The sequence below is a fragment of the Anopheles arabiensis genome, chromosome 2 (assembly GCF_016920715.1).
Source record: "Anopheles arabiensis isolate DONGOLA chromosome 2, AaraD3, whole genome shotgun sequence".
Taxonomy (NCBI): Eukaryota; Metazoa; Arthropoda; class Insecta; order Diptera; family Culicidae; genus Anopheles; species Anopheles arabiensis.
In genome coordinates this window covers 106162903-106183616 of record NC_053517.1, presented here as the reverse complement: position 1 = coordinate 106183616, position 20714 = coordinate 106162903, and the positions used below count along the sequence as shown (strand labels likewise).

The 20714-nt window shown below is 45.8% G+C and overlaps 5 protein-coding genes and 1 long non-coding RNA gene across 22 annotated transcripts in view; 1 reads left to right on the top strand and 5 right to left on the bottom strand.

The window, feature by feature from the left end:
- Positions 1 to 564: 564 nt before the first annotated feature.
- On the bottom strand, positions 565 to 1635 carry LOC120894113 (chymotrypsin-2-like). Its single transcript, XM_040296494.1, has 3 exons — positions 1515 to 1635; positions 873 to 1435; positions 565 to 814 (listed from the first exon to the last, which is right to left on the bottom strand). Exons 1-3 carry the CDS (start codon positions 1564 to 1566, stop codon positions 665 to 667), a joined length of 765 nt encoding a protein of 254 aa, XP_040152428.1. The 5' UTR covers positions 1567 to 1635; the 3' UTR covers positions 565 to 664.
- A 1247-nt stretch (positions 1636 to 2882) lies between these two features.
- Positions 2883 to 4908, bottom strand: LOC120896716 (apyrase-like). The gene is made up of 3 exons (XM_040301062.1): positions 4467 to 4908; positions 3541 to 4390; positions 2883 to 3465 (listed from the first exon to the last, which is right to left on the bottom strand). Exons 1-3 carry the CDS (start codon positions 4824 to 4826, stop codon positions 3014 to 3016), a joined length of 1662 nt encoding a protein of 553 aa, XP_040156996.1. The 5' UTR covers positions 4827 to 4908; the 3' UTR covers positions 2883 to 3013.
- Positions 4909 to 5736: 828 nt separating this feature from the next.
- Positions 5737 to 7843, bottom strand: LOC120898821 (apyrase-like). The gene is made up of 3 exons (XM_040305206.1): positions 7224 to 7843; positions 6292 to 7141; positions 5737 to 6228 (listed from the first exon to the last, which is right to left on the bottom strand). Exons 1-3 carry the CDS (start codon positions 7593 to 7595, stop codon positions 5774 to 5776), a joined length of 1677 nt encoding a protein of 558 aa, XP_040161140.1. The 5' UTR covers positions 7596 to 7843; the 3' UTR covers positions 5737 to 5773.
- Positions 7844 to 7952: 109 nt separating this feature from the next.
- LOC120898822 (dnaJ homolog subfamily C member 22) lies at positions 7953 to 11124 on the bottom strand. Of its 2 annotated transcripts, none has more exons than XM_040305208.1 (4): positions 11011 to 11124; positions 8943 to 9597; positions 8665 to 8869; positions 7953 to 8598 (listed from the first exon to the last, which is right to left on the bottom strand). In XM_040305208.1, the coding sequence occupies exons 2-4, from the start codon at positions 9580 to 9582 to the stop codon at positions 8121 to 8123; spliced, it is 1323 nt and encodes a 440-aa protein (XP_040161142.1). In that variant the 5' UTR covers positions 9583 to 9597; positions 11011 to 11124; the 3' UTR covers positions 7953 to 8120. The 2 variants fall into 2 exon arrangements, with proteins under 2 accessions (XP_040161142.1, XP_040161141.1); XM_040305207.1 differs by lacking the exon at positions 11011 to 11124 and adding an exon at positions 9703 to 10148.
- LOC120898823 lies at positions 10289 to 11890 on the top strand. Of its 2 annotated transcripts, none has more exons than XR_005738706.1 (3): positions 10289 to 10775; positions 10842 to 10945; positions 11073 to 11890. It is a non-coding gene; the product is annotated as an uncharacterized LOC120898823 (long non-coding RNA). The 2 variants fall into 2 exon arrangements; XR_005738705.1 differs by having other exon boundaries at positions 10527 to 10775; positions 10842 to 10980.
- Positions 11891 to 12412: 522 nt separating this feature from the next.
- The window catches only part of LOC120898819 (kazrin), a 64096-nt gene continuing 55794 nt past the window's right edge, over positions 12413 to 20714 (bottom strand). For 12 of the 15 annotated variants that reach the window (XM_040305187.1, XM_040305186.1, XM_040305196.1 and 9 more), the window contains 3 exons: positions 16174 to 16206; positions 15785 to 15808; positions 12413 to 15032 (listed from right to left, as the gene is read on the bottom strand). In XM_040305187.1, coding sequence (XP_040161121.1) covers positions 14586 to 15032; positions 15785 to 15808; positions 16174 to 16206 — 504 coding nt within the window. In that variant the 3' untranslated portion in view covers positions 12413 to 14585. The remainder of the gene's footprint in view (positions 15033 to 15784; positions 15809 to 16173; positions 16207 to 20714) is intronic. The other 3 variants (XM_040305197.1, XM_040305203.1, XM_040305198.1) reach the window with 2 other exon arrangements.

Genomic DNA, 20714 nt, shown 5'->3' with positions numbered 1-20714 from the left:
AGTTGTTATAGCTTTTAACATGGAGTTGAGTAGTTGTGATTCGATTCAGCTATTCTGAGCCTAACAGTAACTATTCATGAATTGATTCGATATGACGGCAAGTCATCCCAGCTATTGCATCTGTCAAGCCATCAATGTTCTAAAGAAATCCTTGAAATTCTCTGTTATTGGTTCATTATTGGCATTCGTGTTATACTAGTAACATAGCTGATTGTAGAAGGCTTTCACCGTACTCCAATAACGGAAGCAGTTTATCAATCATACATGCCGTATTCGGTGGGGTCTAGGACTTTGGCCTCACTTGACTTTGAATACACCGTTAGCTGAGCGTAAGCCAGCTTGTCCAGAGAAAGTGAGCAAACTACTTACTCTAATAATTCCAACAGCTTTAAAGACTCTTACTAGACTTCGGACACGCGCACTGAGCTCCGCAGTGAGTGATGAAAGCGAGAATAATGACTCGGAAGGGCACAACCACTGCTGTTGAATGCCGAATTTTTTTTGGAATCAGTTGGAAATCATACAGCGCGTAAAGGCTTTTCAAACAAAAGAGTAATAATGGAGTTTGGAGAGGTACATACGATGTCTGAATCGAAAGATATCTTTATTAAATTCAAACTACTCAAAGCTGAACCAAGTACATCATACATTGCCCAAAAACGTCTTAAGGATTGTTGGCGATCGTTGTCCGGATCCAATCGTGATAATACGACACTCGTGCGTAGGCATCTGGATATCCTAGGGCGCAAGGAACGCCAAAGTTAACCACCCCGACAAGCTTACCCTCATAAACCAGTGGCCCACCAGAATCGCCCTGAAAGGATAGACAACATTAAGAAATTGACACAAAGGCACCACTTCCAACTACTTACATTGCATGCGCCTTCGCCCTTCTTCGTCAGCGTGCAAACATGTCCAATATCGACATTTTCACTATTCCCGTGAAGCCGTTTGCATTCTTCGTACGGCACGTACGTTAGATCGATAGTTTGCAGCTTGTTAGGCATCGCACCGGTACCAGATAGCCGACCCCATCCCGTCAGCGTTAGCGTTGCATTCTCGGGAATCTCCCGCTCGGAGTACGCGATCGGTTGCACAAGATCATCGTACTGGATCATCGATTTCAGCTTGACCAGCGCAATGTCATTGTGAAAGACGGGATTGTTGTAGCGACTGTGGACGTAAAACTTCTCCACCGCATAGCGCTGGCCGCCGGCATTGAGCAGATTGGTGCCGACCAACACTTTCGTAAACTTAACCGACGTCTGCACGCAATGGGCCGCCGTCAGGATCCAGTCGCGATCAATGATGGCACCACCGCACGAATGGCCGAACAGTCCTTGCAGTGATACCTGGTATGGGGCTGCACCGGGTGGAGCGTCGGTACCACCCACGACACGGTCATTTCCTTCCACGTCATCCGCTGTGGGATGGGCTGTAATGAATATTTCAATTTGTTGTAAGTATCTTCAGATAGATCTTCAGATAGAGATATCGTTGATCATCGCTCTAACCATAGACGAGACACAGCACTGAACACAGTACGAAAACACCGATGGATCTCATGATAGATTCTTACACAACACTGGTATGTAACTGATGCCATGTATGCTTTAATCGATCGCTATTTATACCGATCTGTTGTCGGAAGCACTTAAAACGCATATTAAATGCGCAAAGCATTACTCTGATTCTAAGACGTTTGATAACGAAGATAGCATAGATTAAATCAAAAGCTTTCTACGTTAGTTTGTTGTTCTGATGGGATCAAGAAACGGAAAACATTCTCACTGACGCTATCTTTGCCCCTATCATTCAAGCTATCTGTAAGAGTTTATGGATGAGGCACTCATTGACCGACATTCCTGTGGCATAATATTATGCTAGAAGTGCTATAGAGAGGTTTTAAGAGCGCTTTCCAAGGTTCTTATCTGTAAGGTTTGATCGTATGAACTGATTTAGTGGTCGCAAGCAATTTCCGGATGAGGACCACTTAACTGTTCAGATTAGTGTTCATGAAACTTTCTTAAAGATTATGTGCTATGAATCTTTAGTGATGAGTGATTAGAATCACGAATCAAATCTCTAAAGATTTATATGAATCTTATGAGTCTCGTGAGATCCATGAATCTTTAAAGATCTCTATGTTCCAAAATTAGAGATTCAGATTCATTGAATCACTTTGAAGACTCATCCGATTTATCAAACTGAATCTAAGTCATCCATCCCTATTTGAGTTTTCTCAAGCAAATACAATCGCATTGCTCAGGAACAACGATGAACTTTTTCTTAGATGACAAAGGTTTTATTAAATAAAAACATAGGAACTAACATGCTAAATGATGGGATTTTTCAAAATATTTATCGGGATATGTCTTCGTCTTTTGTTAATATCCTAGGAACGGTTAAATGACACCGATAAGACACCGTTCTTCCTTTATCTAATGTATTCCATTTACTTTTCTTCACATTATTACACACGATCTAATTATTTATTATTCTTCAACCATCCTGTTATCAGTCAACGCGTAATGCTACTCAATTTATACGATTATGTGTCGTGTTTTGAAGGGTTCCGCGCAGAGATTACCTGCCGCTTCAGCTACACTTACCGTACGATAAGAAGCACCCTTAACCAAACGGCCAATACGTCAATTAAAATATCGCCGATCGACACAAACACAGGAGGCAGGACAAGATTCTCATTCATTCGCGTGGCCACCACGGGGTGCATGATAAATCACCCTATCGTCCATCAATCGGATTGTCACGAGTTATTTATTATTAGTAGTACACCGATAAGTGCCCTTTTTTCCTGCCATCAAATCAGATGATTGCGCGCTTGCGGATGCTTTGAATGATTTCGATTTCGAGCTCACCCGTTTGGTGGGGTTATATGGGAGATTAAGCTGATTTATTGCGTGTTTGTATGCTGTCAAGCTCTAAACTAAGCGATGAGAATGTGTACTACACCTATAACTACACCAGTACCACTGCCCCAAAGATTGCTACTCTACGTTAGAACCGTTATCCTTCCATCCAATCCCTGCAGCACGGGCGATCGTTCCCGAACGTAGCTCTCGAACGCGTCGATATCTACCGGCCCGTTCACCTTTCGCTGTCCGTACCGCTCGAACATGGTAAACCCATCGCCACCGCCGGCCAGGAACGAGTTCGTAATGACGCGATACTTCCGGAACGGTTCTACCGGCTCGTACTTGGGCACGTCACAATCATGACACAGCACGTCCAACGCGAGCACTCGCTCGCCGACCGGGTTGGTCACGTTGAACAGGACGCGCAAACCGGACACCTGCAGCATGTTGGCACCGTTGAACCGGTCCTCGTCCCAAGACTTGGCCACACTGTACTCCATCAGCTCGATCAGATGGTCGCCCCGTATGTCGAAGCAGACGAGCGCGTTCTCGAACGGCAGCACCTCGATCAGGTTTTTGAACGCAAGATCTGTAAGAAATTCACGGTAGAGCATCGTGAATTCTTGTCTTGAAGTAACCACATAACACACACACACACACTTACCTCCACGGAACAGTCCTACTCGAATGCCACCGACGGCTAGGACAGCAACGGCTGCATAGGTCCATTGGCCCGGTTCGGCCTTCGGCACAAAGGCGGCCACCATCGAGTCAGCTATCAGACTGCCCAGATTGCACTCCCCAAAGCCGCAGGTCGCCTTCTGCAGATCGACACCAGTCGCACCGATCTTCCTGTTGCCGATCTCATCGACCGCAACCTTCCACGGGATCAGTGCCTGGGCCACGGCCGGATCCGGCACAATGTCATTGCTCAGATAGATTGGATTACCTTCCCACCGTTGAATGACGCCCTGCTCGTCAAAGTACAGCACAATGTCCCCGACCAGCTTGGTGTAGGCGGAAGCCTGCACGATCAGCACCCGATGTCCGTTCGGTTGACTGACGACTGTTGGATATTCGGACACGGGATTCATCGGAATGGTCGGATGATCGCCTGTGTACAGGAAGCTGTGCGAATGGCCCCCCACAATGATGTCCACCAACGGGCCAACATTCGCCGCGATCGAACGATCCACATCGATGCCACAGTGCGACAGGACGACGATAATGTCGCACCCGAGCTCGGTGAGGTGTTCCGCTTCCGTCCGGATCGTTTCGACCTCGTCCTCAAACATCAGCTCGCCCGTGTTGGCGATCGTATCGGTCGTGCTGAGGATGACCCCAATCACCCCTATACGACGCCCGCCGCGCTCTAGCACCAGACTCTTGTTGAACCGGTTAAATTCCGGTTCCAGACTGTTGTCCACATTTACCAGCAGCACCGGCGACGCGATCGTCTCCAGAAATGGTACCACACCTTCCACCCCATTATCGAACTCATGGTTGCCGATCGTCTGTGTGGGCGGGGGGCGAAGAACAAGTATCATTAACCAGCTATCAATTGGAGTCACCACACTCACCGCAACTTACCATCGCATCGGCCGGAAGCATGTTCAGAAACTCCGACGTTGCGTTCCATCGGTGAATGTTGTACCACAGCGTGCCCTGGAAGTTGTCGCCCGCGTTCAGGTAGATTGCGTTCGGTCGCTCGGCCAGCAGCCGCTTCACGACCGTCACCGTGCGGGCGTACCCACCGATGCATCGCTCCCCGGCCGCCCCATCACACGTGACACTCGCCTCGTTCACCTCCTCGAAGCGGGCATGAAAGTCGTTAATGTGCACGATAGACAGGGGGAAAAGCTCCTGCTGCCCAGCAGCACCGATTGCACTGAACGAGGCAAGCAAGCAGATGACCGCGAAACGTGGGAAGAAACACCAACTCCGCACCATTGTGAAGTTTGAGCACGCGCGCGCTCTCTGCGTGTGCGCACCGTGCGAAATCTTGCGTGACACTGCCGTGCGGGCCCGAATGCGCGAAAGATTCGCTGCACGGGGGCATCAAATCAATTTCGTTCGAACGACCCCTCATTGCCACCAACACCAACAGGTGAGTGAGAGTAAGAGCGAGATAGAGAGAAAGAGAGGGAGATTTTAAACGAACGATAGAGAGGGGGAGACCGTTTGTGGTTACTGAGTGTAAGCCAACTTCTTTGGAAATCGCGATCAATAACGCAAAGCTCGCTAATGTATTGAGAAACATGGGGTAAATCCCGCAAATTAAAAGACCCCAAACGGATTATTTTAAATTGAAATCGGTGCCTGCTGTGTAAACGTTAGTCCGGTCTTGTTGGTGTTGGTGGTGGTGGTTATTGCCCCCTTCCAGTTCTAACACACTTATTGTACAGGTGGATGCGAAATTAGTCTTGAGACATTGAAAAAGGCTTTTTTATTCCAGAAGCTGCTTCTACAGGTGTCAGAGATGCCCTTCATCGATTAGGGTCTTGTCTCGAGAGAGGGAGATACAGAGAGATATTGATATGTCTCTAGCTCTAGGACGTAGGTAAAAAGATCTAAACATTCAAGTGGGCTTTGCGGAACAACATCATCATAACGTTTGTTGGACACGAGATAACGTCGATTGTCTTCAATTAGTCGGCAAAGGGTGCTGAGAGATAAGATACTGATGTCCAATGCTGAACAAATGCCAAGACATCAAGATATTCGGGGATTACAAGCTTCAATCACGAGCAGACAGTAACCGAGGTAGTTCCTTCACAGTCATCCCGCTTTATCACTAACACTGACACACCTTGTGAGCACGTGTGCTATAAGCCAGCTGGCAGTACAGGGCACATTCAACTGCTGTGTGATATTAATTTATTTACTTTGTTCCTTTTTCAGTTCAAGATTTGAATGCGTTCCTCCAGCACAGGAGCGACGGGCGAGCGTGGCTTCACGTACTCCTCAAAAGCCTGCACATCATCCATCGGTGCAACGACCCGATTTCTACCATAGCGCGGGAAGATCTCAAACCCATCACCCCCTTCGGCCAGATACGACACCGTAACGACACGATACATCTTGAACATCTCCACTGGGGCGTAGCTCGGCATGGAACAGTCCTGGCACAGCGCCTCCACCGACACTACCCGGTGTCCGATCGGATTGGTTACGTTGTACACGACACGCTGTCCGGACACGTGCATCAGATTCTTGGCATTAAACCGATGCTCGTCCCACGACAGCTCGGCACCGTGCTCCAGCAGTCCGACCAGCTGGAAGCCCCGAAGTTCCAGACAGACCAGCTTGTTCTCGAACGGAAGCACTTCAATCAGATGCTTGAAGGAAATGTCTGTGAGGAGAATTTGGGAAAATTCAATATCTCTTCTGGGCCTTTAGGTTGTTACCTGCTTACCTCCCGGGACAAGACTCTGCCGTATACGCCCAACAGCAATCGCTGCGATCGATGCGTACGTCCAGCTGCCCTCCTCCGCCATCGGCACGAACGCTTCCACCATCGAGTCGGCAATCAGATTCCCCAGCACACACTCGCCAAAGTTGCAGGGCGGTTTCAGCAGATCGACCGCCGTCGCACCGATCGTACGCTCGCCGACCGCATCGATCGCTACCTTCCAGGGCGCGATCGCTTCCAGCACTTCCGCGTCGGGGACGATATCGTTCGACAGATAGATCGGATTACCTTCCCAGTGCTGCACGATGCCCTGGTCGTCAAAGTAGAGCACAATGTCCCCGACAAGCTTGGTGTAGGCGGAAGCCTGCACGATCAGCACCCGATGTCCGTCCGGTTGGTTGACGACCGTTGGATACTCGGATGCGGGTGTCATTGGAATCTTGTCGTTCTGTCCGCTGTACAGGAAGCTGTGCGAATGTCCACCGACAATGATGTCCACGTTGGGGCCCGCATTTGCTGCGATGATGTGATCGACATCGAGACCACAGTGCGATAGGACGACCACAATATCAACACCTTCGGCTGCTAGCCGATCCGCTTCCAGCCGGACAGTTTCAGCCTCATCCTCGAAAACCAGCGCCCCAGTGTCGGCCATGTTGTACGTGGTGCGGAGGATCACTCCAATCAGGCCGATCTTGCGCCCGGCACGCTCCAGCACCATCGACGGGCGGAACTTGCTGAACGATGGTTCCTTCGAGTTGTCCACGTTTACCAGCAGAACGGGCGACTGTATCGCTTCCAGGAACGGAACCACGCCGGCAATTCCATCGTCAAACTCATGGTTTCCAACCGTCTGAAACGTTTGGTGGAGAGAGTTTTATGAAGAAAATTATGAAGCAGCAGTGCAATTTCGCTCGAGCATAAATGCAACTTACGACAGCATCCGCGGGCAGCAGGTTGAGGAAAAACGCCGTCGCATTCCATCGATGGATGTTGTACCAAAGCGTACCCTGGAAGTTGTCGCCAATGTTAAGGTACACCGGATTCGGGCGCTCCTGCAGCAGCTGTCGCACGATCGTAACTGTGCGGGCGTACCCTCCGAGGCACTGTTCAGCCGCGCCGTCCCGCTTCGGATCGCACGTTACGCTCGCCGTATCGATTTCCTCCCAGTGTGCGTGAATGTCGTTGATGTGGACGAGCGACAGAGGGAACAGCAGGGAGCCGTCGGTACGGTGCGATAGTACCAGCGGCAGCAACGCTACGGTGCCCAGACAGGCAAGAAGCTTTAGCACGGGTCTCGGAGCCATCTCTGCACGGGTCGAGTGACAGCGAAGCAATGGTTTGCAATGGTCGAAACGGACACCTTCTCGCTACCTGGCTTAAGGAAGAAGGGACGATATTCGTGCACAGGTAGGAGAAGCTATAGGATGGGTTGGTATCTCCCCCGTGGTTCGAGTGCTGTTTGTGAGAAGAGAATAATTTGCAACTTATTTTTTTTCTTTTCTCATCGAGACAACTTGCTGAGATAACATGTTTGATAATGATAAGAGGTTCTCGTTGTCTATTGCTTGCCTGATGTTCAATAGCACATGCAAATCAACCTCGGGGGGTATCAATCCAACATTTGCGCTTTTCTTTATGAAGCAACAGATGATACAAAATGGTTCCATAAATAAGATATTCCTTTTATTCTTCGGTTCGGACACATTCTACGTAACAGGGTGAGGTTAAAATTAATTCTACTCTACCATTCTTCTTTTACCTGCCTAAGTACATCTCTGAAACTGATCAACTTCGCTAAACCTTCTTCTCTCTCTCTCGCTCTCTTTCTTTTACAGCTCATCAGACTTTTTGTTGCGCTGGCGGCGCTTCCGGCGCGTCTTGCTGAGCGCCTCGCACGCCTGCTGTATCTCCATGAACCGTTCCTCGGCCGCCCGGAGCCGGCTCTTGTCCTTCACCTTGTCCGGGTGCGTTTCCTTCGACAGGTTGCGGCAGAGCGTTTTGATTTCCACCTGCGAAGCGGTCGCACTAATGCCCAGCACCTTGTACGCGTTCTGCTCGCCGTCCACATCCATCGAGTCGACGATTTGTTTCCAAACCTCGGCCCAGCCGTGATGCTTCGCGAACTGGTAAGTGTCGTGGAGCGTCTGCTTCAGGTCCGTCCACCACGGTGATTTGAGGAAGTTGTACAGTGCCTCGTGCACTGGGACCTCGTCACCCTCGCTGTCCGTGATCGTACCGTTGAAGTAGAGGAAGCAGCCCCACAGGGCCAGATAGATAACTGCTGCCGTGGTCAGTACCGCCAGTCGTCTGTGGATGTGTATGGAGTTAGCAGATGGTTTTGAAATAGTCGCATCCCCTGGTCCCTTGGCTTACCGTACAAGTCGTTTTTTCTTGGGCACCTCCAGATTCCACTCCTTGGAGAGGTTGTCGAACGCGAGCGCGCTGCAGAACGACATTATCGTGAACCAGTACTCTTCCTCCATGATGAAGTAGCGCGAAAGATAGGACACGTACGACGCTACCAGACAGTGCCACAGGACACCCTTCTCACGCCCCGTATTGCCCACCGTCCAGACACCTGTTGGGACAAACGAGTCCAGATTAGCAAACGAGTTAGAAAAGAAAAACACCCACCGCTTTCGACCCCTTACCCAACGCCACACCGAACGGGATCAGCCAGTGAAGAAAGCCCCAATCGATGCCGACAAACTCGGTCTGCGGGATCGCCAGGCTGATCAGCTGGCCCCAAAAGTAGCCGATCATGATCGCCAGCAGAAACCGGCCGGTGGAAAACGGGGGCTTCCGGTTCGTGCGCAGCTTCGCATTGAACTCCTCCACAAACCGTGGATCGTTGTTGACATCGCGCACCATCGACGGGATCTGCAGCACGTCCGCCAGCCAGCCGATGCCGGCATACCCGAACGTACACCACCAGACGAAGGCACGCCGATCCTGCCGCAGATAGAAGTGATGCACCCCGAACACACCACCGACCAGCCAGAGGGCGTACGCCATGAGGATGGATTTGCGATTTGCGAGCTGGCCGGGCTGTGCGAGGGATTGCTTCTCTTCCTTGCTGTTGCGGCGCTGTTTCGGCTTTTCTTTGGACGCTGCATCTGTTCCTTTGGCGTTGTGCTTCGGCGATGACGCATCGGTAGCCGCGGCTTGCTTCTCTTCCTTGCTGTTGCGGCGCTTTTTCGGCCTTTCTTTGGCCGCTACTTCGGCGTTGTGCTTGGGTGATGAGGTATCGACGGCTGGTGCCGACGGTGAGGGGGACAGTTTTTCGCCCATTTTGGTGTGGTTGGGCTGAAATTTCAAAATGAGAAGCGCAGATTAGCAAGCAGCTCAAGCAGAAGGTTGAGTTCAAATGGTTGTTGTTTAAAGTTTAGCAGGGAGCTTCTGTCTCATTACCAAACGTTTGGGTGAATGCATCACAGGATAGAAATGTAGGAGCGTTTCAATAGGATTACCATGAATCCCTTAGTTCCCTTATCTTTCCCTCAAATCACTTTCCAGCGCACAATTCAGGCGTTTTGCAGTAATTTCTCCGCACGATTTAGCCTACTTTTCTCACGCCAAGCGCTACAGCCGCTGTATGAATGCAGCTTGTGCCAAACGACTCCACGTTCCAAGCCGAAGAAGATGTAAAAAAACTCCTCAAAAGTACACGTCAGTGTCTATCCGGTCAGGGGAGAGAGTGGTGGTTTGCGCATTGTGCACGTGCGTAAACATTGCATTGCGCGGGTACGGTTGGCTGCGCGTACGCCGTTTGATAGTATAATCTTCGCTTTTAGCGTTGAGAAGACACGTTTCCCTTGGGTGTCCGGTAATCGATAAGAAGCAAGTGACTTAAATATTAACTGATTTTTGCACTTTTTTCTTAGGGCCAAACTCCAAGACACAGCGTGATCGTTATTTACGCACGCAAATGAACTTCACCTAGACACTGAGTGTTAAATACCCTGACTTTTTTTTAATTCTTCAAAGAAATGAGAGCACAACATCAAGCTTGATTCACAACTTTCACTGCACGGTAGACACCAGGAAAGGAAGCGCGCAGGCGGGGTCGCATTTGCGCCGCACGAAGTATGTCACCGCGTATATGTAAGTAGCGCGCGTGCTAACCAAAGAACAACACGTTGCTTTTGCGTAGGTTTCGTTTGGAGCAGAAATTCAACTGTAAAAATCGGATTTGTTTAGTGCTTATCTCGGAACCGTATCGCCACTGACGTCACATCAATTTTTTTGTTTAAAAAATACGTCTTTTCGGTAAATTTTACACACTTCAACGATTGCTACTCCCTTCCAGTTTTCACACACATCCAATCCATTCTTCTCAAGAACCAAACCGTAACCGTACAATTATTTCCACTGCTTATTCCATGTCATGAAGAATCAGCATAACATTCTGGAAGATTTCTACCCGAGCGATTCAGTTGATGATGATGATGACGACAGGCGATTGCCAGATTTCCCGACTGTTTGTAAGTACCAAACCCTGAGCAGTCTTTCTTTCGCCTCTTTATGCTTTCATCCCAATTCCATTCCAGCTCAGCTATGTGGTGCTCTTGTGGGCAGCAGCAGCACCAGCGGAAGAAAGTCCCGTTATGTTCCACACCGCACGCTTACGACGATGTTTTTTTGCTTCTTTACGGTTCGTTGTTTCGTGCAAAATCACCTACACAAAAAGTACATCTTTAAATTGTGTTCCATGCTCACCTTTTATATTCGTTTATTGACTGTGAATTAAGGTACGTCTTTTTATTTCAAAAAAACCAAAGCCTCACACTTTCAGACGATGCACCTAACGTTTGGCTCGGACGAAAGAATGCAACACAATGATCGGCGATGATCTTCAGGTGAGCCACGCAGAAAGGAGAGAGAGTGCGCACGTCCGTGTGTGAGCGCCGTTGCGAGAGAAATAGTCTTGACCTATGGTACGCTGTTGGTGCGTGCATGGTTGAAAGAAAGAGAGAGAAAGAATGAGAGAAAACGAGTGAGAGATATTATTAAGGTGAGTGTACACGAGATTCATTCCGACATAGGTGAGGGTTGGTTCAAGAATGAAAATAAAAAAAAATCATTCAAGAGTAACGGCCCATAACGGGGCGACATTTTCTAAATGCTAAAATTACATTTAATTGAAAAAATAATGCCATTTTAGCTTTACTGGAAGCTTCTTGCTTCTGTCAGTCCTACGTATGGGGGCGCAGTCCATTGAGGGACTTGAACTCTTGATGGGCATGTTGTTAAGTCGTGCGAATTGACGACAGTACCACGAGTCGGCCCGCAACGAGGCGGACTGGTATGTTTTAAATATCAAAATATTGATTAGCTCATACAGCTATTTTACAGCGGTTTTCAGGTCTTTTCATAGCTGTGGAACACTTTCTAGACCCTTTCTTTTGGGTAAATAAACTTCATGTGATGGAAATTGGGCTTTATAACATCCTGTTGGTACAGACTCATTGGAAATTCCTTGAAATAGTCCAAAAAGGGTAACATAGAGTCCATATAGCCATAGAGTAATTCCCATCATATAAAATTAATTTCGCTTAAAAATAAGAGGCGCACTATACAAAAAAAAATTAAAACAAAAAACGTCGCATAAAAAAAGTAAAGAAAGTGTCTCACATCTATGCTAACTCCTGAAAACCCCTGTATATTTATTAGCGTGGAAAAGGTTGCCGTGTACCTGTTGCCTTAAGAGAAATGGTGGCTTTCATTTTTGGTATGAAAGTAAAACACGCTGTATATTTAAATTTTGTATGAATATAATCATACTTACCCTATGTAATCATAAAAAACAGTCATCAAACGATTAATTCTGTTGTGGAAAGTTGACTATATTCATAACAAAAATATGACATGGATGGCATCACTGCATCACCCGTTCGCTGAACAGTTTCACTATCGGCCGCTAGATGACGCTAACACAGCAGATTCAAAGGTTGATTCGACAAATTCAAAAATATACGCTGTTCTTGGCATTTTTAGCCAAAAATGCAAATCAATTTTTAAGTAATTTATAAAATTTCAATTTCTTTTACTATTATACGTTATAAAATACTTACCGTGAAAAAAAAAAAATAGTATCTGGACGTACCAACACATTGAATGGTTTAATTTCAACCTGTTTTATTTGCATTTCGTCTCGTAATTCGTTTAAGGTTATGCGTGTTGTATGATGATAAGATAATTTCAATATAGAGGTTTGAAAATATAGTTCTTCAATAAATACAGCAACTTTGGTCATCGATTGTGTTACTTGCCATCCTACCGCCTCTCTCTTTCTCTCTGGTAAATTTTGAATAATTTTCTCACCCAACGGTCGCGTGTCCTAATCGCTAATCATTTCTTTCTTTTTGAGCTTTGATTTATGCTACGCCAAACAATCTTAGAACCTAATTGTCAAACCCTTTGTTTTAACCGTTTTACTTTCGCTTACGTTTTTGGAGCATGGCAGTAGTCGAATGAATAAATAGCACTTTACACATATCATCAAATCGCTATCAATAGTATATCTCGGGTCATAATATTGATTATCGCGCTCGCTTACCGCTGTTTTCTAAATAATCTAATTAACCTAAAATATGTTAGCAAAAAGGAAAAGGCTCAGAGTCTGCGGGTTATGTTTTGATTCGTAGAAAGTTTGAATTTTGCTCCTCTACTTTTACCACTTAGTCGGATCGATCCTATCCATCGTTTTTACGCTCGAAAATGAATGTGTTTTAATCTGAATGTGCATGCTTTCGAAAGCCATTACACAGTAATTCGCGTTCTATTAATGATATGTTGAACGGAAAAATTACGAATACGTTCGAACGAATGGAATACATTTAAACCGATTTGGTGACGCTTTACCCACGCTAATGATGATGACACGAGCGTCCATTAACGCGTCCCACATACGTACTGTGCCAATCAAATCAAAACTAATGGGTTCCAATTAGGGGAAGCATGAATAAAAGAATGCATTGAAAATGTATAATAAGCTTAAAGGTTATTTAGGGAAGAAACGGAAGAGTTGTAGCTAAATACAAGGGAACATTTTCCAGCATCCTCTGCGTTTGCTTGTTTGCACTTACACCGATTCGATTGCACATTGTGTCGGCCATGAGAAGGGGAGAATGCAGTTGTAGTAGGAGTCGGTAACTTAATATAAAGAGCACCAATTTAATTACAAAAAATAAACAAACAAACGTATCCGACTGGTAGGTAAAATGATGTTGCGATTGGTTTTTGGTGCAACGAAGTCAAACACATTGCTCGCTCCGATAACATTGCGTATCGTTAGTGATATCACGTTATGGCAATGCACTCTCACACTCACAGACAAAGAATCAGCCTCCGGGACGAAACGCAAAACCGCAATCGATTCGAGCGCAGTAAATTCAAAATAAACGCAAGCCGATCTAATTAGTGCCTGCAGTTTATTAATGACGCAACCTGCACGCTGGATGCAGCGGCCTCCGGGATATGCGAGCTCAATTTCAAATATCTTTCGGCAAGGATCCGTACCACGAATCGCTGCCAATTTGCGAATGGAATGTAGAATTATTGGTGGAACGAGTGTTTGGAGTGGTTACGGAACTCAATGCAGCGTTAAGGCAATGAGTACGCTAGATTCGAATTTCTCGATATCAATTTTGCGCGTTAAGTGCTACTTGGAGAAAGGATAGGTTAATTAATTTATTAAGTTAACTAAATATGGCGGACAGTATCGTAATGTGTATGTAAAATTAACAAAATGAAATGAAAATTATGAAGAAAGTATTTAATTTAATGTGCAAAACCATCACACCCCATGCCAAGGGAAGGCAAAAGGACATAAAACAAACACACCAAAAAAAGGGTGTAAATCTCAGTCGCCGAGGGAGTGCCAGGGACTTGCCGCTGGGTGATGTCTGCAAAACGGTTGATGAGCAGATGCGGTTAACCACAAATGCTGCACCGGATGATGCGTTTGACCAGTAACGAAAGTCCACAAAACCACTGCGGTTCTGCCTGCACCTGCACACAGTCCCTTTTTGGTGTGTTTTGTGTGGTCAGCTTTTCAATCGAATTTTCAGTACCTCTTTAGTATTACTGGCACCCTATTTCCTTTTCGGGGAAGGATCGTGAGTGTGTGTGACTTTTCCCCTGTACTTTCATTTATTCATCATATTTAAATAGCTAATATTTATTAAATAATGCTGGAATGTTTGGTTGATTTGAGAGGAGCATAAAACAAAGATAAATATGACGCTGCTGCCCTTACTGATTCATTACTAATTCCAACAGTACACTCCATCCTATCCCACCGGTCCGACGGAAGGAATCTCAATGTCGCTTATGCTCTTGACCCGCCGATGCTGCGCATACTTTGGCAGTGTCGCATGACCGCTGTCCATCGGCGGTGCACTGACCCGATTGTTGGCGATGGTTGCTGCTGTTGCGGTGCCGCCCGGACCAACCAGCATCGGGTCGATCGATCTTAACCCACCCGCCGGCCCGGTACCGTGCGGTATCGGCGGTGGAGCCGACGTTGGCGGTGGCAGATGGTGGAAGAATGCCGGATGGCTCTGGAGCGATCCGACGGTGGCGTAGATGCCACCCTCACTGCTGCTGAACGATGGTGTCGGCGAGGTGGAGCTGTACACGCTGTTCTTGTCCGAGCCGGCACCGCTACCGCCGCCAGCACTGTTGCCGCCGCGTGGCTTGTAGTTCGAGCTCATCCGGAACGCTTTCGTTAGCGAACCCTGCGAATAGTTGAAGCGGACGTAATGCGAATGTTAGCAAAGGATAGTTTTGGGGTGGTGGTTGTTGGGCTAGGGGACTTTCTATTAAGCCAATGAAAGTAGAGGTTTAGGTACTCTAGTTGAAATCGGGTATTTTTGGATGTATCCTATCGTTTACGAGATTGAAATAGTTGATAGAAAAAAAGATTAAAACAGAATCATGCCTAAATTAATTAGGATAGTTCATCAAGAAAACATCACAAAATCTCGTTGTATAACTTCTACTTTTTTCTATCTAGAAATGCAAGACATTCCCATGCAAGATTCCATAAATTGATTATTGGGTAATTAAATGAACCTAACGAATAAGACGGAACTAAATTAACCATCTGCAATGAAATGCAATCCTTCACTCAAATGCATCATCATGCCGCAATCAAAATTAGGACGAAAAGTTACAACTTGAGCTGCGGCGATAAGTTTGAGGCCAAACTTTTGGGGCCACAGGTTCATTACGACAATTCAATTGAAGGCTTGAGCTCGTTCCACCAACGACGCTCAATGAGAGGTAAACCTTCGCCGGCTTGATTTCCTATTTCTGCTGTAACGAGCAAATACTTCCTGCTCTTGCAATACAGTTGGGCATCTTAAAAACCCACCAAGAAAAGACTTTTCCTACTGACCGACAGTGGAAGGAAAGGGGTGAGTAAATGCAAATTTAAAATCTTCTGAAAAGTTTCCTGAGCACCATTCATTCCCCGGCAGTACTGTACCTGTGATCCTTTCCAGGCGGCAAACTGTTGTGTGTGTTTTTGTGTGGTATTTTGTTGTGACCGCCGGTTGTGTCCAGAACGGGTCCAAAGAAAGGGGATGGAGAGTGTGATGGCAAAAGGGTTGTCAGGGGAAGGGACATGCACAGAGACAGGCACAGGTCCGGGAGCAAGTATGCAGAGAACAAAAGAAACCGAACGGGGTTTTTAGTATGGTTTGTGCGCGGTGGTGGTTGGGGATAGAAATTCTAGGATTGTTGTGTCATTGCTGTTAAGTGTTGCATCTACGGACAAGGCTACGAACAGACACTAGTTTGCTAAGGAAGTGTAGGTTTGAGCTACGGGGAAGGAGGTTGCTTGAGGGAGGGTTTAAAAGATAAGAGAACACTTACTAAACATGCACAACCAAACATATCGAGAAGAAACTAACGAGACAGAAACAGAACGGAAAAACAACATAAATCAATCTAAATTTATATCTAAAATGTAGATAAGAGTAGCTTTTATTGGCATTTTAATCGTTTCAGCTCATTCAGAATCATTATAGATGTAATGTTAATGTCCTTGAAGGGGAAAACGCTGCGTACCTCGCTGAGTACCTAGAACGTTTGTTTAGAGAAGGACATAAAGTATCTTGTTTTATTTCTGAGATAAGAGTAGATATTACTGTTGGAAGAGTCTGAAGTGCTTGTTTGATATTACATTCTATAGGTAATACCTATACAATGTCCCTCTGTTTGGACAGAAAATGCGCTCCTTTGAATTTTTCTAGGAAGCACTGTTGAAAGTCCTGAATTTATGCTTCAATTCCACAACAAAGTTGCTTCAACATTGCTTAAAGCAGTCCTTGTACAAGCCTTAAATCAAAACAAATAAAACATTTCACACCATAGACCATGCCGGCACCCTTCCCCGTTTGTTGTCATCGTCCCGATGCGTCACCACGTCGCTTCGCTTATCAATTAAACCTTGGAATTGTCGTTGCCACTTTTCACCGCTAAGGCACAGTACGAGAGTAAAATCACGTTCCTTCCGATCCGAAGTGTTTACCGTCGGCATTTACAACATTTCCACAGTGCTGCCCCTGCGCCGTACCTCACTATAACACAATGGCCTTGCCATATCGTGTACAATGCCGATAAAGCACCAGACATCGACTGGCAACAGCAAAAAGGACATTTTAATGCCACGTGGCTTGCAGCACTCGAACCGAGAGGGGTGAAATACACAGTTTTATGTGTTTGTGTCTTGCTTTTTAACGAGACAGTTGCACGAAACTCGGGATAGGGTTTTCCTTCCCATAATCATATGCACCCAAATAGGAGGGAGTTTGGAGCGCAGAAGGTGCGACCGGAAGCTGGGCAGAGATAAGAGGGTGTGCGATCATAAAGCACGCGACTAGCCCGTGTGGCTCGATGCGCTGGATGCATTAAATTTAATTTAATAATGTTCACGCTTCGTTTGCGTCAGAGAGGGTTGGGAGTTGGCTGGGAGGAGAAGCAACGAGCCGGATCAAGATACTGGATACATCGTTTGTATTAAACTTAACCGCAACTGTGTCCTCGACCGGTAATGCGCATACGATGAACACAGCACATAATATGCTCTTGTGCTTGCAAACCCCACAAACACAAACGCAAAGACCGTATCATGGCCTCAACGTTCTAGTTGTATCATCCACAAACCCCCCGCCACTCTTACGACCAATCGCAACCACAACACGACTTATATAGAGTGGACAAGGTGGTTTTATGGTATGGAAACAAACTCAACTCCTCCGTAATGGGATGCAAATGATCTCTCCTCTGTTGTTTCCCGGTGGAAAGAACAAACCCATCGCGGAAGAAGCGACAAGCACGGAGCACGGAGAACAAAACGTCAAAAGGACATCGACACCGAACTGCCGACTTATTATGCAAAATGGATTCGATTCTAGCTGATTGATTGGTTCCGCTTTTGATCTAATGAAGCTTCATTTTGGCGTAACATCACGTTGCACACGAGGCGAATAAGAATCAGACGTGAAAAATGGTGTTCCAGCAAGGGAAGAGAGCCAATGAGAGGTATTAATGGTTGTTTTATAAGTGTTGTGCTGCACTTTAGCAGAGATCTTTTCCAAAGTGGTTGTCTTAAACGGAGTATAGAACGTGAACGATACTGAAGGTTATTTAAGACATCCACTTCTGAGCTGTTCTAAAGGGTAATAATGAACTTGCATCTCCATAACAGGTGAAGTGATTAACTGTTTGATGTTGATGTGAATGTCCTGGCTAATCTGATCCCCGCACACAACCCCGCACGAGCCAACCGGCAAGATCCTTCGTCTCGCACGTAACCACAGACAGAAACAGGCACGTGTATAGGTTAGTAGAAGCCAATTGGGATAGACAATTCATGGCGTCCGAACCATTCCATCGTGGCCAGGATGCAGTGCCACCTACCAGTCACCATAATCGACCTGCCAGACCCAGATCCAGAGTAGTTTGAACTGTGGAACCGTTGGTCTCTTTACTCACCCCTTCCACGGCACAAAAACCATAGGAACCAATTGCATATGCATGCAGGTGCACAACCAACGTGCTTGGCTAGTGAGTTCCGGCAATGGCAAAAGGGGTCGACGGATGGGCTAAGCACCACCAACCAGGCTTTGTGGATTGTGGTGGTCGTATTCAATGCATTCCGGACATCTGAACGATAGGCTCCGGCAGTTATCTTTAATGACACACGGACTCCCCGGTTGGGTTGGGGTTTAAGATTATGTGACTAGTGGTTAGTATTTAAAGGTTATGGCTTGCACAGTAGAGGAGAGTACTCGTGGAGCTTCCTTTCAAAAGATGTTAGAAGTTTTGAATAGCATATAAATAGGAAAAGGAGTTCTTTTTGGCATTGGCATGAAAGAATTTGAAGGTAAAACTGATTTTTACATAGTATCAACAGTTGATACCAACATTTGAACCAAAAACCAATTAAAACAATTCTGTTTTTATCGTCAAACAACGGACAAACAAAGAATTTATATTTTTCTTTTCGTCTTCTTTCGTTTTATTTCGCAACAATTGTTTAAAAGTTTCCAGGATATAAGGGATTAGTTTAGAGTAGATTTGAACACGGGTTTGTTGTGATGAAAGCATGAAGACTTTACCACGGGACCATGCGGATACCTCAATATTTTCATAACTGATTGCTAGTTTTATTCAAAACTCATCAATAGGCATCATGTGTTGAATCGTGTGGTGTACTCGTTTTGAAAACTCTTTAAAGCGAAATAACATTTTTATGTTACAATGCAGAAATAAGTGTATTTCATGCCGATCACTTAATCATTTCAAATTTATAGCCTATTTAAGAAGGAATAAAATTTCTCACATTACTTTGCATGCTTGTCATCTTCTAGAACCAAACTGTAAATGACATTTTAACATGCACAGCTCGCCTGCAACCGCAAGCCTTACCACGCGACCTCGTAATGCAAAAACGAGCAATAAAGCCATTTTATTAGCCAGCAACAATGATTTTGTGCAGCATTTTATGAATAGGTATGAAAAACGGCAAATCGAAAGAGAAACAAAAAAAGCATCTAAAGCGTTTTTCTTTCGATCGTACGAGTTAGCACCTATTTTTATGCCCGTTCTAGCAACCAGCTTGCAGAAAGGGGAGAGTTCGGGGTGATAAGCAACATTGTAACTGGTAGCGGGTATGAGGTTGCGTTTTTTTGGTATGCAAAAGATTGGAACGTTAAGTGGAATAGTAAAAAATAACACTCCGTTATTCCTTTTTATTGCACCCAATTATAATGATTGCCTGGGGTGACCGGGAATATAATGCGTTGGCACGCTGTTACGCTTACTGTATGGCATTTATGGTCATAAAACGTAAAGGTAGATATGATGGTTTAGGAAAACTGGAAATTTTGAAACGGAATGGAAAGAGTTTATATAAAACAATCAGAAGAGTAGCCGAATTTCAATGTAAATTGCTTGTAAACAATGTGATTGTCATTTGAACAGCATTGTTCAACAGAAATTCATAAAACATGTAAAACAAATACACGAAGAATGGAACATCTCAACCATCATCTGGACCAGAAGAGCTAGAGACGACTATTATTACTATGTTGTGCTCAACAAATGTATCATTCCCGGAATGCACTTTAATAAATGAATACTCAAAAAGGACATCCATCGAACTTCGTGTAGGTTCGTGTGTGCAACAGCAACACTCAAACTCGCTGCAGGCCAATTAAATGACTGCAACGACATGCCCGGGTTTTAGAAGGCCTAGTCGCAACAACGACAACGACGGGATTAAATACATAAATCACTCGACCATAGTTGCACGCATCCTTGCAGCGCGGTGTGAAGTGTGCCGTCTGACCTGACATCATCCGGAATTCAAGGATGGCACATGTGTGTAGGATAATTTTATTACGCTTGCATGTTTGAACTATGTTTGAAGGGGGTTTCACCATCGAGTCGTAGATTATGATGTTTCATGCGAAGCACCAAAGGTCGATCGATATGTGTGTGAGGGTTTGGAGTTTTGGTGCTGGCTCATGTACGATGCTGGAAAATGCATCAACGGACACGATGGCCACCGGATAGTATATATGAGCAGTGGATGAGCATGATGAGGGTTTGATTGGAAAAGTTTCTCCATGTGCATGAGAGAGAGTAAGGGAAGTTATTGCCATCGAGTGGATCCTTTTCTGGGAATATGAGCTTTTTTTTCCTCCTCCAAAATAGAGCCTTATAGATGATGCTACAAGAATTCCTAAAAACGCCAAAATCCAACAAGAATTGTATATTTTTCGACTCGCAAAGTCTAATCATCAATGTCAAACTGCTACGATTCTTCTAGCAGCACGATGACAATACATTTCACAGATCAGCGAAACCAGTGGGACTTGTTACCAAACATCATTTCACTGCTGTCA

Excerpts from the sequence above, each read along its gene's own strand:
- LOC120898822 (XM_040305207.1), bottom strand. The coding sequence starts at position 9,723 with ATGCATTCACCCAAACGTTTG. Across the intron at positions 9,598-9,702 it reads TGCATTCACCCAAACGTTTG|CCCAACCACACCAAAATGGG; the intron begins GTAATGAGACAG and ends TTGAAATTTCAG. Across the intron at positions 8,599-8,664 it reads AAGAAAAAACGACTTGTACG|ACGACTGGCGGTACTGACCA; the intron begins GTAAGCCAAGGG and ends ACACATCCACAG.
- LOC120896716 (XM_040301062.1), bottom strand. The coding sequence starts at position 4,826 with ATGGTGCGGAGTTGGTGTTTCTTCCCACGTTTCGCGGTCATCTGCTTG. Across the intron at positions 4,391-4,466 it reads TGCTTCCGGCCGATGCGATG|ACGATCGGCAACCATGAGTT; the intron begins GTAAGTTGCGGT and ends CCGCCCACACAG. Across the intron at positions 3,466-3,540 it reads AGTAGGACTGTTCCGTGGAG|ATCTTGCGTTCAAAAACCTG; the intron begins GTAAGTGTGTGT and ends AATTTCTTACAG.
- LOC120898821 (XM_040305206.1), bottom strand. The coding sequence starts at position 7,595 with ATGGCTCCGAGACCCGTGCTAAAGCTTCTTGCCTGTCTGGGCACCGTA. Across the intron at positions 7,142-7,223 it reads TGCTGCCCGCGGATGCTGTC|ACGGTTGGAAACCATGAGTT; the intron begins GTAAGTTGCATT and ends CAAACGTTTCAG. Across the intron at positions 6,229-6,291 it reads GCAGAGTCTTGTCCCGGGAG|ACATTTCCTTCAAGCATCTG; the intron begins GTAAGCAGGTAA and ends TTCTCCTCACAG.
- LOC120894113 (XM_040296494.1), bottom strand. The coding sequence starts at position 1,566 with ATGAGATCCATCGGTGTTTTCGTACTGTGTTCAGTGCTGTGTCTCGTC. Across the intron at positions 1,436-1,514 it reads AGTGCTGTGTCTCGTCTATG|CCCATCCCACAGCGGATGAC; the intron begins GTTAGAGCGATG and ends TATTCATTACAG. Across the intron at positions 815-872 it reads AGGGCGAAGGCGCATGCAAT|GGCGATTCTGGTGGGCCACT; the intron begins GTAAGTAGTTGG and ends CTATCCTTTCAG.